This window comes from Vidua macroura, chromosome 16 (assembly GCF_024509145.1).
Source record: "Vidua macroura isolate BioBank_ID:100142 chromosome 16, ASM2450914v1, whole genome shotgun sequence".
NCBI classification, from domain to species: domain Eukaryota; kingdom Metazoa; phylum Chordata; class Aves; order Passeriformes; family Viduidae; genus Vidua; species Vidua macroura.
Genome location: NC_071586.1, coordinates 14,355,562 through 14,370,196, shown reverse-complemented (window position 1 = coordinate 14,370,196; position 14,635 = coordinate 14,355,562). Strand labels below are relative to the sequence as shown.

At 61.1% G+C, this 14,635-nt stretch overlaps 1 protein-coding gene and 1 long non-coding RNA gene across 5 annotated transcripts in view; one reads left to right on the top strand and one right to left on the bottom strand.

Annotated features, from left to right (window-relative positions):
* Window positions 1-260: 260 nt before the first annotated feature.
* The window catches only part of RAI1 (retinoic acid induced 1), a 74,524-nt gene continuing 60,149 nt past the window's right edge, over window positions 261-14,635 (bottom strand). For all 4 annotated transcript variants that reach the window (XM_053991754.1, XM_053991752.1, XM_053991755.1 and 1 more), the window contains 4 exons: window positions 3,963-9,585; window positions 2,679-2,772; window positions 2,367-2,416; window positions 261-2,000 (listed from right to left, as the gene is read on the bottom strand). In XM_053991754.1, coding sequence (XP_053847729.1) covers window positions 1,986-2,000; window positions 2,367-2,416; window positions 2,679-2,772; window positions 3,963-9,569 — 5,766 coding nt within the window. In that variant the 5' untranslated portion in view covers window positions 9,570-9,585 and the 3' untranslated portion in view covers window positions 261-1,985. The remainder of the gene's footprint in view (window positions 2,001-2,366; window positions 2,417-2,678; window positions 2,773-3,962; window positions 9,586-14,635) is intronic.
* LOC128815226 (uncharacterized) lies at window positions 9,747-13,970 on the top strand. The gene is made up of 3 exons (XR_008439587.1): window positions 9,747-12,100; window positions 13,448-13,520; window positions 13,605-13,970. It is a non-coding gene; the product is annotated as an uncharacterized LOC128815226 (long non-coding RNA).

Genomic DNA, 14,635 nt, shown 5'->3' with positions numbered 1-14,635 from the left:
TTAAAAGTGGGGGGCAAGGGGCCCCCCACAGGGCTGCACGGGAGGGGGGGACACGGGTGGCAGGGATGGGGACACTGGGTGCTGAGGGACCCCAAACCTCCCCCTCTTTACCCCGTGGTGTCCCATGGGTGCTGTCCCCATACCCCCTCCCCTCCAGCGAGACCCCTGGGGACAAAGGACGAGGCAGGGGCTGTCACATCCCGGGGGGGGACCCCAGCAGCCCCCCAAGGATAAAGAGAGGCCACGAGCAGGGCGCCACGTACTTCCAAAACAATCGTTGTATCTTTATTGACGCTCTGAATGCAATGACCTGTTTTTTTACTCTTAAGGAAAATAAACATCTTTTAGAAACAGCTTGTTACACACAATCTTCAGTGTGAAGCAATATACTAATAAGAACACTAGTCTTAACATTTACAGTCTTCATATATATTATATATATGTATATGTATACATATATATACACTATATAATGAGGCAATATATAATACACACGGTTTACCATTTTACAGTCATATGTACAAGATGTCACTAAAAATAGCCAGATTTCAGGCAACACTGCCAAGGACACGAGGGGTTGTTTTTTCTTTTTTTTTCTTTAAATTAATTTTATTATTATTATTATTATTATTTCTACCTTTTACAATTTTTTTTTTCTCATCTCCTCTTTTTGTTTTTCACTCCTGTGTCCGAGGCAGCTGCTGAAACAACAGACATTGTGTGGCCAGCAAACCTTGGGGTGGGTGGGATGGAGGGGACACGAGAGGTGGTGGGGACATGGGGCGCTGGCTCTGCGGGGGACATGGGTGGGAGCAGCAGCGTGCCCCCCTTTGCAGGATGCTGCAGAGGTCAGGGGACAGCCTGTGGCTGTTTTTAGGGTGAGATTTGGAGTTGGTTCACCCTGGGCTGGTTGCTACCTGTGTCGGGGTGTGCGTGACACAAAGATGGGCTGTGGAGCCTGGGGATGTGGGCAGGGGTCACCGAAGTGTTGGCCACTCCCCCAGCTCCACTGGGGTGGCCAGGAAGCAAAAGCCGAGGGAGCTGAGCAAACCCAGGGCAGTGAGGGGTGAGCCAGGCCCATGGGGAGGGAGGAAGCAAATGCCTCCTCCTCCTCCTCCTCCTCCAGTTCAGCACGCAGAGCTGTGGGGTTCAGCACAAGCACAGGGAGCAAAGTCCCGACAAGAGGAGCCACAGAAGGGGTGCTGGTGAGGCCAAGCACAGGCAGGAGGGTGGGTTTTGGGGGGTCCTGGACAGCAGGACCAGGTGTCCCCAGCCCAGCAGTGCCAGCGCCACATGGAGTGGAAGGGTGGGGGGTACAATGAGTCAGGGTTTGGGGTTTGGGAGCGGAGCTGGGGCAGCCTGGTGGGTGCCCACCAGCCTGGCCAAGCACCCTTAGGCTCCCAGCACCCTGGGTGTGGGTGGGGGCAAACAGGAGATGGAAGAACAAAACGGAAAAAGCAGAGTGGTGTTTCAAACAGCAGGCTGTTGTTTGCCTTTTTTTTTTTTTTTTTTTCTCATTTTTCTCTTTTTTTTTTTTCTGGTCTTTTTTTGTCTTTTTTTTTTTTTTTAATCCTCTTCTTCGCTGAACTATATACAGACACCATGAGGTTTGCTGAAGGCAACATCTCAGATCAGATCAGTGTGATATTGAGAGCCGGGACCCACGGAGGGTCCGGCGGCCCCACAGTAAGACAACATCGCCGGGACCCCCCCCTTGTACACGGACACCCCCCCGCCCCCCTGTGCAGCCATCGCGGGTGGGAGATCCCGATCCGTTCCCCGCGTATCCAGACCGGGTTTTACCGGGACCCGGCGGGAGGGAAAGCCCGGCGCTGGCTCCGCCCGCCCGGAGCGGGCTCGGGGGGTCCCGGGGCGCTCACGGGCAGCGGGGGGTCCCCGGTACGGCCCGGCCCGGCCCCGCTCTCCTCCAGGCGCTGTCTCCTCTGCCGGTCCCTCGCTGGCGGCGGGGCGGCTGCCCGCGGGCGCTACACCGGCTGCCTCTGCGGGGAGAACGTAGGTGTCAGCCCCGGAATCCCGCTGGAGGCGAGGGGTGGCCCTGGGTTGTCCTCATCGCCTCGCCCCCCGCCAATAACCGGGCACCCACCCGGGACGCAGCGCTTTGAGAAGGGGCTCAACCATCGTTCACCACCTCGTCTGTGCTCAGGGAAGGGGATGAGACCCCTGAGACCCGGCTGGGGTGCCCTAGACCCAGTGGCTGGCCCACCCGATACCCCTAAGGATGTGATGCCCACACAGAGCTGAGCATCCAGGATGGGTGTCGCCAGGAATTTGGGGTCTGAAGGCAGGTCCTCCTGCCACAGGGACCTGCAGAGCATTGAGGGGTGCACAGGGGGGCTCCGGCTTACCTTATGTTTGGGACATCTCAGAGAGAAGCTCTCCTCAGTTAATAAGCAGCCTGCGAGGAGAGGACAAGGATGTGTCAGGGGACAGCCTGCACTGCGAGGCAGCTGCCCCTGAGCGGGGAAATGCAGTGTCCCCCTGGTCTACAGCCACCCACCAGCCACAGCTGAGGCCAAACAAGCTGCCAGCACAGTGGGCATCACCATCCTGGCAAGCCAGCGAGCCACAAACCCCTGACCCTGGAGCAACGGGCCCCACACTGAGCTGGGTCAGAGAGTGCCCAGGACCCCGTGCCCCATCCCTGTGGCCGGGCTCACCTGTGTCGATGGCACACGCGTAGTGGTAGGTGTGGGGACACCCCTTCTGGCAGCAGCCCACGGTGGCTCCTGCTTGCTGGCAGCTCGAGCACTTCTGTACAGGCACCCGGGAATTTGGAGCAGGGAAGGAGAGATGTGGAGAGACAGAGAGACCCTGTCAAAGCCCAGCACAGAAGAAGAGAACCACGACAGCCCCAGCAGTGAGGGCAACACGGGTGTCCCTGATCCTCTCCAGCCCTTCCTTGCCTCTTTCAGGCAACATTCTTCCTCCCGTGACAGCGCACTGTGAACCACACCATGCCTGTCACTTGGTTGTCTTCAGCCATGCACGAGGTTTCTACCTGCCATACCTCTCCCCTGGACGACACTGAGCCCACAGCCATACTCCATGGGGCAGGAGGTCAAGGGACATGACCTGGGTTGTGCCCTACCTGCCCTGTCCCCAGCGGGTGCTGCAGGGATGGGAGCACCCGGCTCTGTGGTGAGGGCAGCAGCCTCCAGACAGCCATGAAATGAGCACACAGGCTTGGGAACACAGCCAGCCCCCCAAACCTGGCAGTAGGGGACTTGCTGGAAACACCCTGCACAGCCTCTGATGGGAGGCTGTCCCCTTCCTCTCCCCAGCACTAAAAATCCATGTCACAGAATCCCAGAGTGGTGTGGAAGGGACCCAGAAAAAAAAAAATCCTTCCAGCCCCCTCCCACAGGCAGGAATACTTTCCACTAGAACAGGTTGCTCCAAGCCCCATCCAGCCTTGAACACTTCCAGGAATGGGCCAGCCACAACTTCTCATCCCCTTCAGCAACCTCCCTATTCTGCACACACGATGTGGCCTTACTCCAAGCACCCGTGGGAGAGGAGCAGGACAGGCTCATCCCCTCCCTGCAGTTCCCCCTTCCCCTGCTGCCCATCACGGTGGCATCAGGCCGTGTTGTGCCCATTTTCATCTCCCACCCTGTGGCATCTGTCCCGCTCTGAGCCACCCCGTGCAACGCACGACTGGGCCAGGGGATGTGACAATCCCAGGGGGGCCCAGTCGCCTTCCTAAAACATAAACCGCAGGTTATTTCTGTGCCTAAAAGGGAGCGTTCAGGTGCTATCAGAGTTGCAGCAGCACAAATCTCGTAGGGACCCAGCAGGGCTCATGGTGCCGAGCACCTGCCCTGCTCTCCCAGGGCAGAACTATTAATTTTCATCCCGACCGGAGGCGCAGACACGGGAACGACGTTGGCTGAAGGAGGCCAGCGGAAGGCGCCGCCTCGGGCGTGCGGCCGAGCTCTTACCACGTCGGCAGCCGCCTTGACAGCCTCCTGCAGCCCATAGAGCTTCCCCGCCACCAGGAAAACCCCAGCGGTCCATACGGCACAGGCCTCGTGCAGCCAGTGCTCCTGCGTGTCGCCCGCCGGCTCCTGCGGCGGGGACTCGGCCTTGTGACATTCGTGCCGCCGGGGCTTTTCGGCCGCCTCCTCGCCCTCTGTCCTCTCGTCACAGCAGTAGCAGCTCTGCAGCCGACGGAACATGCCCCGCGGGCTGGAGCGCAGCGCGCTCTGCTTGGCCGCCTCGGCGGCCCCCTCCGGCCGCGCCGCCTTCCCGCCGCCGCCGCAGCCGCCCTCAGTCCCGCGGGGCGCCCGCTCGGCCGCGGCGGGCACGGCCGAGTCCTCGCCCGGCCCCTCCGCCCGCGCCTTCTCCTTCAGCCGGGATTTCTTCTTGGGCAGGCAGTCCTCGGGGTAGTAGGGCCCGCAGAGGTCCCCCAGGTCCTTGTAGTTGGCGGGGTTGCGGCAGAGGCAGCAGACGAGGCACGCGGCGCTCAGCGCCTTCGACACCACCGGCCCCATGTGCATGGTGGAGGAGGCGGGCAGGGCCGCCCGCGGCCGCGGCGCCGGCCCGGCCGGTCCCCGCTGCAGCCGCGCCTCGTCGCCGGGCGAGTTGACGACGGTGCAGGTGGTGGTGAACTCTCCGCGCCGCTCCACGCGGACGTAGGGAGCGAAGGGCGGGGCGCGGCTGTCCGCCCGCAGCCGCTTGCAGGAGATGTACTTGAGCCGGATCTCGGGCTCGGCGGGGTGCAGCAGCGGGGCCTGCTGGGGCTGCCGCCGCCGCTTCCCGCGGCTCTTGCAGCGCGCCGGCACCGCCTTGGCCTTGCCGTGGCCCAGGCGCTTCCGCTGCCGCTTGGAGTAGCCGTTGTAGTTGGAGTGGTTGGCCCGCGGCTTCGGCCCCCGCGCCGGCCCGGCGGCGGAGCGGCCCTCAGCGGGGCCGTCGCTGCTCCCCGCCTCCTTCTCCTCAGTCTTTGGTTTCTTCTCCCGAGGCGCCTCCTCCGCACCACCCGGGCCGGCTACGCGCTCCCGGGGCAGTGGTGGTGGCAGTGCAGGGCTCAGGGGTGCCTTGGCCATGCCCAGCGCTGCTGCTTTGCCCTTGCGGTTCCTCTTCTTGGGCAGGAGCCCCATGTTTTTGGCCACCATATTGGGGCTGGACTGGGTCCCTGGCGTTGACCCACAAGCCTCCCCCTGGCAGCTGTCATGGGGCAGCTTCTTCCCACCACCCGGCTTCCCCTTTGGTGCTCGGCCATGGGGGTTCCGGCAGAGCGGCTCAGCCACCGGCATTGCGGGCACCTTCTGTGCTGCCCCCAGCTTGGGCAGCCTTGCATCGCCCACTGCCACAGCCACCCCACTGTGCTTCACCACCCGCTCCCGCTCTGCCCCAGCCGGGCTCAGGGAGGAGCCATAGGCAGCTACTGTGGCTGCCACTGCTGTGGCTGCTGGTTTGCAGGTGAACTTCTTCAGGTTGGGTGAGGTGATCTTCTGGACGATGGCCTCCAGCTTGAGGCCGCGGCCCTTGCGGGGAGGCAGCACTTTGGTCTTGGTGGCCTCCTGGAAGGCCGCCCGGGAGGTGATCTTGATGCAGACATCAGGGGCCTCCTTCGGCAGGGGGGGCTTCGGGATGGCTTCGCCAGAGCTCTTGGGGGGCAGCTTGGCTTTCACCTTCCTGGCCACCGGCATCTTCTTGAAGAGGCTGGGGGGACCCTCTGGCTTCTCCTCCTTCACGCCACCGCTGTTGCTCCGCAGGACCAGGTTCCTCTTCTTGGTGGGGATGGGGGAGATGAAGGTGGACTTCCTCTTCAGTGAGTGCAGCGGCCGTTCTGACATCTTGCCCCCCACGCCCGGCCCTGCTTTGGGCAGCTTCATCCGGGCACCCACCTTGCCCTCCTTGTGGGGGCTGCCCGGCGCTGGCAGCTTGAAAGCAGGTGGGAGGTGGTTGTTGGATATGAGCTTTTTGGGCGCCTTGCAGTTCTTCAGCCGGACATCAGCTGCCCGTTTGCCCCTCTGCCGCTTGGTGTAGAAAACCTCCTGTGTCTTTGTGCGGGAGCGCAGGATCATCGACCGCTGGTCCCTCTCCCCGGCTTCCACCGCGTCCCCCTCCAGCGGTGTCGGCCCTGCCACCTCCTCCGCCGCCACCAAGCCGGGCACCAGGAGGGTGGCATCGCCGGCGTTTTGGACCACCCTGGGGGCCGGCCGGCTGTTGCGCTTCCTGGTTTTGAAAGCCACCCGCTGCTTCACGCCGCAGCCGGGCTTCTTCCCCAGCTTCTCCTGGTGCGCGGGGGCCTTCAGTCCCTCCAGCGGGGCAGGGGCACGGGGCTCGGCCAGGGCGGTGAAGGAGCGGGTGCACATGCGCGCTGGCAGCCCCTCGGCTGGAAACCGGGGTGTTTGGCTCTGGGCGCTCTTGCTCGGCATCTCTGTCTGTCCGTCTGGCCCCAGGCAGGCCCCGGCCACGCTGCTGGCTGCTGGCAGCTCATTGAACGGACTCAGCACGGTGCTGCTGGGGCCATCCCCCTCTGGCAGCCGGCAGTGGACCCTCTTGTTGCGGAGGCTCTTGCCCCGTGAGACAGGCTCCATCTTCCCCAGCACATTTTCGGGCGTGAGTTGCTGCTTCACCATGACCGATGAGGTGGATTCAGCATCGGCCGCCTCCAGGTGGGATGTCTCCCCTCCGCCATTCTCCTCCTCAGGCTGGATGTGGGGCAGGGAGGATTTGAACCAGCTTTTCACCTTGGTCTCCGTGCCCACAGCAGGGCCCAGGAGGATGACAGACTGGCCAGAGAGGCGTGGGGTGGGAGCTGAGCTCTCCTTCTCCACTGTGCTGACGGTCTCCTCGGCAGACACAGGCACCTCGCTGGAGGACAGCACAGCTGGCATCTCTGGGGGCTTTGGTGGTGAGGCATCGTATGTCACTGACTTCTGCTCCGAGCCAGCCAGCTCACAGAGTGAGGAGTACTCCTCTGCCTCCAGGTCTGACTCCTTCAGATCCGGAGAGGAGATGATGGGGATCTCACTAAAGTCCCCAGCTGAGCAGCAGTGTCGGGTGTCCTGCAGCCACCTCTCGCTGTCTGCCTTTGTTGCTTCATCATAGGTCAGTGTCTCCTCCTCCTCCTCCATCACCTGCTGACCAAAGTCCTGGACCGGCTCATTCTTGGCTGGCTGCTCTCCATCACACAGGTCCAATCCACAGGCGTTTTTTTTCTCCTTGCAGGAGCTCACCAGTTTGCTGGGAAACAAGCCCTTGGGGAGGTCGGTGGCCTGGAGATCCTTCCAGCGCAGGCAGGCCTCACCCAGGCTCTCCTCCGGCCACTCAAAATGCTCCATGGCATTCTCAGACGCCACCGAGTTGGCGGTGGTGTTTGAGTAGCAGCTGTAGCCGGTGGCTCCTGCGCTTGACGTCGCTGCCGGGATGCTGGGCTTGGAGTTGAAGGCCAGTGGGGCAGTGTCCTTCAGCACATCCTTGCTTTCGGCGGCTGCAAACTCCACCTGGGGACCCTCGTACACCTCCTCACTAAAGTCCTTCCCTGTGCTGGCCCCGGAAGCTTTGTCCAGCTTGAGGGGCTCGGTGAGTGTGCTGGAGTCCCCCTGGCTGGGCCAAGCACCTTTCACCATGGAGTCCAGGCTGGGCCGGTGGTTCTCCATCTGGAAGGGGGACTTGGTGGTCTCCTTGCCCAGCATGGGCAAGTTGGCCCAGGCTTTGTCTGCCTTCTCACTGATGGCATCCTGCAGGACGATGATCTCAGAAGCCAGCTCCTCCTGGGACAGGGCGCTGAGGAGCAGTCGGGGGCAATCCCGTTCATTGCTCACATACTTGGTGAAGGTCTCCAGGGGCAGGGTGGCATGGATGCTCTGGAAAGAGTCATCCGATTTGGTGGACATGTCGTCTGGGGAGGTCACAGAGCAGGTGGACACCGACTCAGGCTTTGCCTTGGAGTTGCTGTTGACTCGGGCAGGGCTGCGGTTCTGGTTGCAGTACAGGAAACTCCTCTCCAGCTGGTCCTCTGACCCACTGAGATAGTCAGTGTCCTGTGTCTCAGCGTGGACAGACTGGGGGGTGCTCAGCGGGTCGGACAGGGGGGTCCCCACCTGCTCTGCTGAGTAGGTGCTGCTCTCAGGACTGCAGTGCTGCCCTTTGAGCTGCTCAGGGGTCCTTGCTGGGGTCTTGATGCCCTTTTTCTGGGGCACAGCCCCTTTGGAGAGCAGCAGCTGCTGGACAGTGTTGGAGATGTTCTCCACCTGGGAGGTGAGTGCTGTCAGGCTCTGCAGGCTCAGGTCTGACAGCAGGTTTTCAGGCAGCTTCTCCTTCTGCAAGTTTTTGCAGTTCCCAGATTGAGTGTCGGGGCTCGTCCCGTCAGTGGGAGAAGGGTTCAGCAGCGGCATGAAATGGCTGTGGTCAGCAATGCCGGCCGGGAAGGCACCAGCACTCAGGGGCTGCTGGCTGTATTGGAAGTTCTCCAGGTTGGGCATCAGAGGGGAGGGAGTGGAGCTGTAGGATGGGGACCTGCCGACGGAGCGAGCCGGCGAGTGGCTGGCGCTGGGGCTGAAGGTCTGGTAGTACTGCTCCGGCGTCCGGACGGGCGGCGCATCGCCCTGGCAGTAGGTCTGGCCTGGCTGGTTGTAATGTTGGTACTTGGCCAGGTTTTGGTAGTGGAGGGTCTCTGAGGCGTGATGCCGCCCCTGCATGGGCTGCGGGGGCTGCGGGGGCTGCGGTGGCTGTGGGGGCTGTGGTGGTGGCGGCTGCGGGGGCTGCGGCGGCGGCTGTGGGGGCTGCTCGTAGCCAATGCGGTTGGGCTGGTAGCCGTGCAGGTTGGGCACACGGGGGCCAGGGGCCAGGCTGGCGGCGCTACCCAGGGGCCGCTCCAGCGGCGGCTGCCCCGAGGGCGCCGTGCAGCTCTTGTAGGAGTGTGCCGGCTGGCTGCCCCCCGGCACCGAGGAGTAGGTGGAGGAGGCAGGGAAGGACTGGGAGTGCTGCCCGAAGTGAGGGCTCTGTGAGAAGGACATGGGTGAGGAGACATCGTTGGGCAGTTTCTGCCGCTGCAGCTTGGGGTAGGGGAGTGCGGGCGGCTGCTGCTGCTGCTGTTGCTGCTGTTGCTGCTGCTGCGGCTGCTGCTGGAAGTGAGTCCGGAAGGGCAGCGAGGTGGCCGCCGGCTCATGGTACGGCCGCCCACCCGCCAACGCCACTGTCTTCTTCATCAGGTTGTCCTCATACTTGGCCACGCCGCCGGGCAGTGCCTGTGGCTGGCCACCCCACGCCTGCAGGCTCTCATCCCCGGAATACCGGGCCGGATAAGGGCTGTTCTCCTGCACAGTGTAATTGGAAAAGGCCGGCCTGCCCTGCAGCTGCTGCCCCGCTAATTGCTTGTTTCCCCGGTGGTATTTCTCCACGGCGCTGTTCTCATAGCCCGCGTATGGCAGCTGCTGCTGACTGTAGTACTCCTTCGCCACCAGCCTCTGCCGCTCGCAGTTCGGCCCTGCCTGACTTTGATGCCTGTAATTCTCCAGGCGTGATGTATCTTGTGAAGTCGGCTGGTAGCTCTGCTGGTTGCCATGGAAACCACACCTTTCTCGAAAGGACTGCATGGCGCGGGCTCGTTATCTGCGAAGAGAGAGAGGCGAGAATTCAAATGAAGCGTCGCCACCGCGGTGGCCCAGGGTCCGAGAGGGCCAGTGTCACCTGCACCATGGGGACATCACTACCTCACCTCAACTGCTGGGCATTGCCCCACTGGGCATCATCTCACAGCCGCCCTGGAAGACAGCACGTGATGCTGCATCACCTCGCACTGCCCTGCATTGTCTGGTATCACCCCATGGTGCATTGAATTGCCTGCATGGCCTTGCGTTGCTCTCCAACACCTCACCTCATGTTTCACCTCCCTGCATCTTGTTGCCTTGCCTCACCCCGAGTTGCATCCCCTGATTGCCCTGCATTGCATCGCCTCAGACTACCTACCCTTGTTTCATGTTGCCCTGCATTTCATCACCCTGATTGACATCGCCCTGCATCACATTGCTTTGCCTCATCCTGAATCGCATCACTTTCCATTTTGACTCCCTGCATTGTTGCCTTGCATTGCATCACCCTGAACTGCACCACATCACCTTGCATTTCATCTCCCTGCATCGTGCTGCCCTGCATTGCATTGGCTTGCATTGCCCTGCATCTCATTGCCCTCTGTGGCATCCCATTGCCCTGCATCCCATCCGTGTGCACTGCACCGCCCCGGATGGCAGCAGCTGGCTCTGTGTCACCTCGCATCACTCTGCATCGTGCTGTGTCGCCCTGTATCACGCTGCCTGGGCGCTGCACCCCCACCTTGCAGCGACCTGCATCCTCCTCTCTCCCCTCTCCCTGCATCGCAGCACGGTGCCCGTGGGCAGGAGGGTGCTGGGGTCTCATTGCCTCCTCCCTGCCTGCAATGGGCTCAGCCATCCTCCTGTCCCTGCTGCTGAAGCTGCCCATCCCTGTTGCCCATCCCTCCCTGCCTGGTCACCTGGTGCAGTGACCCCCCCCACACCATGTTGGGGTCCCTCTGCTTTGTGTTTCACACATCCACCACCCCTCACATCCTCAAACCACTCCCGCCCTTCTCACACGCCTCCCCAGGGATGCCGAGATCCTGCGAGCGCCTCTGCACACCCCTCTTATCGCCATTCTTTTTAATTATTGGGCTAATTACTGGAAGCAGCAGCGCGGAGGGCCAGAACCGCAGGCTCTGCTGCAAAAAGAGTCATTTCAACTTGCTGGCTCTGCCCGTCTCTGCCGGCTGCTGCCTCCCGCAGCCCCCCCGGCCCCAGCGATCCCCCTGCCCCGGCGCGATGCCATCTGGAAGCTGTCTGCTCCCGCCAGCAGCCGTCATTACCGAGCGCCTCGCCACCGTCGTCATTAAAGCTCCCCATTTCCTCAGCCCGCTTGCTCTGGGAGCAGGGACACACCTGGGTCACCGGTTTGATCTCTTAAGGCAGTCAAGTGGCATTTGGGGGCTAATGAAGGGCTTGGTGGCAGGGGGATGCATCCTGCCTGTCCTCAGTACCAGTGGGTTGAAGGTACTGGGGTGGACACAAACCTGGATGAGATGGAGATTTGTCAGCCTGGCTTAGGGTCTGTGGCTGTCCAGGGGCATCCCCAGTGCTGCTCCCTTGGCAATGACACAGTGGTGACACCAGTGCTGTCCCCTCAGCTTCCATCAAGGCAGTGAGTATAACAAGAGGAGGGCACAGGGTGCTGGCAGTGTTTGTCTGAGCCCAGCTCCTGGCACACTTCCCTGTGGTGCCAGGCAGCCTTGAGCCGGGACATGGATTCATGTGTGCCACATGTCCCTCCATCACCCTCATGCCACTGCCACAACATGTCAAAAACCACATGGTCCCTTTGCTGGCAGTTCTGCCACAGCCACATAAACCACACTGCTGGTTTGACAGGTCCCAGCTCAGCCCTTTTCCTTGCAGCACCCACCAGTAACACCTCAGCACCTTTTTGGGGTCTACATACACATGGGGCTTTATTTAATTCTATTTCCACAAACACCAGCTGCTCAGGCATGCACCAATCACAGAATGTCCTCAGGCACCAAGCAGCCAGGCTCAGTGCCACCCACATCAGCCCAGCACCCCATCCCTCCCTGTTCCCCATCCCTTTTTGGGATGTTTTCCATGCCACTGCCCCATATTGCAGTTGCATCTTGCAGGCTTTGCGGGCAACTGGATGCGGCTAAAGCCTAAATTCCAGGGAAATGATGGGTCAAAAAAATCTGGAAAGCTGGCACAAAAGCCCCTACCACAGCATGGTATCCTCTGCCAGTGCTGGTGGAACAAAGCAGGAAAATCAAAGCCAGGCTGTGGGGCAGCCCTGGGCTGTGGTGGGAGAATTAATGGGAGCAAAGAGCCCTGCATGCTGTGTGGGAGTGGGTTTGAAAAATGAAATCGGCTTGAGAAGACCCTGGGCTGAAGCTTTAGGGGGAGCTTTTCTCCCCTTTCTCCTTTATTATTAATTATCGTGATTAATTATTATTATTAATTAATTATTGTTAATTTTCCAAACAGCTGGGACAATGTTGGGATGAGCAAAAGCGCATGGCGCAAGGGGAAGGATCAGTCACCGGCACACAGAGGTGGGGATGCACAGAGGGAACGTGTTCCAGCTGAAATCCCACAAGCCCAGAGCCATGGTCCCATGTCCCTGTGGGCCACCCAGCTGTCCCTGGGAGGGGACACGCTCATCACCAGCAGCACCAGAGCTGTTGGCAGCGCCAGAGGCCAGCTCTGCTCTTGGATCTGCCACGGCGTTGCCGGGGAAGGGCCGTGCCAGATGTTGTGCCTGATGCAGGCTGTTTCCGAGCAAACGCTTTAATGGCATCAAATCAAGCTGTCGACAGCAGGGAGGTTACAGCCTTCCCCCGGAGAGGGAGGTGGCTGTGGCTGGCCCCAGGGGCCCTGCCCACTCACTGTCCCTGCCACGTCCCTGCTGGACGTGCTCTCCTGACCCTGAAGAAGTTTCCAGCCACTGCCTCTGAGATGGGAATCGATACGGGGCTGTCGGTGCATGGCTGAAGCTGGACACCTGCCCTTGGCAAAGCCGTGCTGTGCCCAGGGCTCATGGCATGGGTCCCTGGGAAGGGAGAGGGCAGGGACCTGGGGCCACCAAGGTGACCAGCACCAGCACGACCCTGTCCCTGGAACACAAGGAGCAGTGCTCACTGCTGGCTACAGCCAGAGCATCCCATCCCCTTGGTCCCAAGGGAGCATGGACAGCCCAGCACAGCCCCTGTGTCACTCATGGGGGACACTCAAGACCTGATGCACCTCCCTGATGCGCCAGGGTATGACCCGGGGCCGTGATGGTGCACGGGGTCATGCTGCCATGGTGCCGGCCGGGGGCTGATGTGTGGCACGGGCTGATGCCAGGAGCCGTGCCAGGGCACCGTGTGGCACTGCCAGGCCAGCATACATGGTGGCCTGCAGCCCGCCTGCTGCTCGGGGGGATTTGTGCTGCATGGCTGGATTTCATGTTATTTTCCTTCCTTTCCTTCCTTTCCTTCCTTTCCTTCCTTTCCTTCCTTTCCTTCCTTTCCTTCCTTTCCTTCCTTTCCTTCCTTCCTTCCTTCCTTCCTTCCTTCCTTCCTTCCTTCCTTCCTTCCTTCCTTCCTTCCTTCCTTCCTTCCTTCCTTCCTTCCTTCCTTCCTTCCTTCCTTCCTTCCTTCCTTCCTTCCTTCCTTCCTTCCTTCCTTCCTTCCTTCCTTCCTTCCTTCCTTCCTTCCTTCCTTCCTTCCTTCCTTCCTTCCTTCCTTCCTTCCTTCCTTCCTTCCTTCCTTCCTCCCTCCCTCCCTCCCTCCCTCCCTTCCTTCCCTTCCTTCCCTTCCTTCCCTTCCTTCCCTTCCTTCCTTCCCTCCCTCCCTCCCTCCCTTCCTGCCTCTCTCCCTTCCCTGCCTTCTCCTCTTTCCTCCCCCTTCCTCTTGCAGGGCAGGGACATGGCATGGCTGGATCTGGAGCCCTCTGAAGGCAGCCCAGGACTTCCCATGGCAGGGACCCTCGGTAAGAACCCAAGACCCCAAACACCACAGCCCCACGAGGCAAAAGGAGTCCCCTGTTTCCCTGCACGCTGGCCTTGCTTCCCAGCTGCTGCTCATCCCGCGGGGGCTGATCCAGCCCTGCTGCTCCTCCGGCTGCTCCCTCGCCTTCGCTGCTGTACCATCAACAAGGACTCAGCGACTAAAAATAGCAGCGTGCTCTCGCAGGGGGATGCTCCGCCATCAGAGCACTGCTGGCACCGCGGACACCCCGTTCCCCACCCCAAACCCTCTCCCAACCCTCATTCCACTCCCAGGGGTGCAGCCCCATATGGTGAGGTGGTATCGGAGCTGAGAACGAAGGGATTGGACCCTCCTGAATCCCCCTGCAGCTCTCAGGGAGGGGAATAAGCGCCTATCGAGTAGCGTCAGCCCCGGATTTGTTTAATTGTGAGCTGGTGGAGTTTAAAGAAACCCTTTCTGGCTGGCTGCCACACCGCAAAGTGCTCCGGAGAATTTGATTATTAAGGGAGGAGAGAAAAGGGGAGGCTGCGGGGGCGGGGGGAGCCGGGGTGTGTGGGACAGACCAGGAAAGGGCATCCTGCCTCAGGAGCTGGGAATGAGAGGAACTGGGGGGATGGAATACAGACCGACCCCCCTCAGCACTGCAGAGGGACCCGAGGGGCTCGCCCAGCGTGGGGGCAAACCCTCCAAGCAGTTGTGGAGCTGCTGCTTTTTGTCCCTGCACCCCACAGACACCTCGCTGCCAGGGCACCCCCCCTTCAATGCCCCCTTCTGTGAACCCCTTTAATGCACCCTCTCCCCAGTGCACCCCCTCAATGCACCCCCTTACTGCACTGTCCCCCAATAAACCCCTTTAATGCACCCCAATAATGGTCCCCCTCCCCACTGAACCCCTTTAATGCACCCACTCACCAGTGCACCCCTTCAATGCACTCTCATTAGTGCACCCTTGCCCCAGTGCACCCCAATAATGTGCTTTCCCTGCAGTGAACCCCTGTAATACCCCTCCCCAATCCCTCCCATCACCACCAGCATCCCCCACCACGCCAGTGTTCCGTCCCAGTGCAGCGACTGGGGGGGTTACGGTACCCCAGGGCAGCCCGCAGCCCCTCGCAG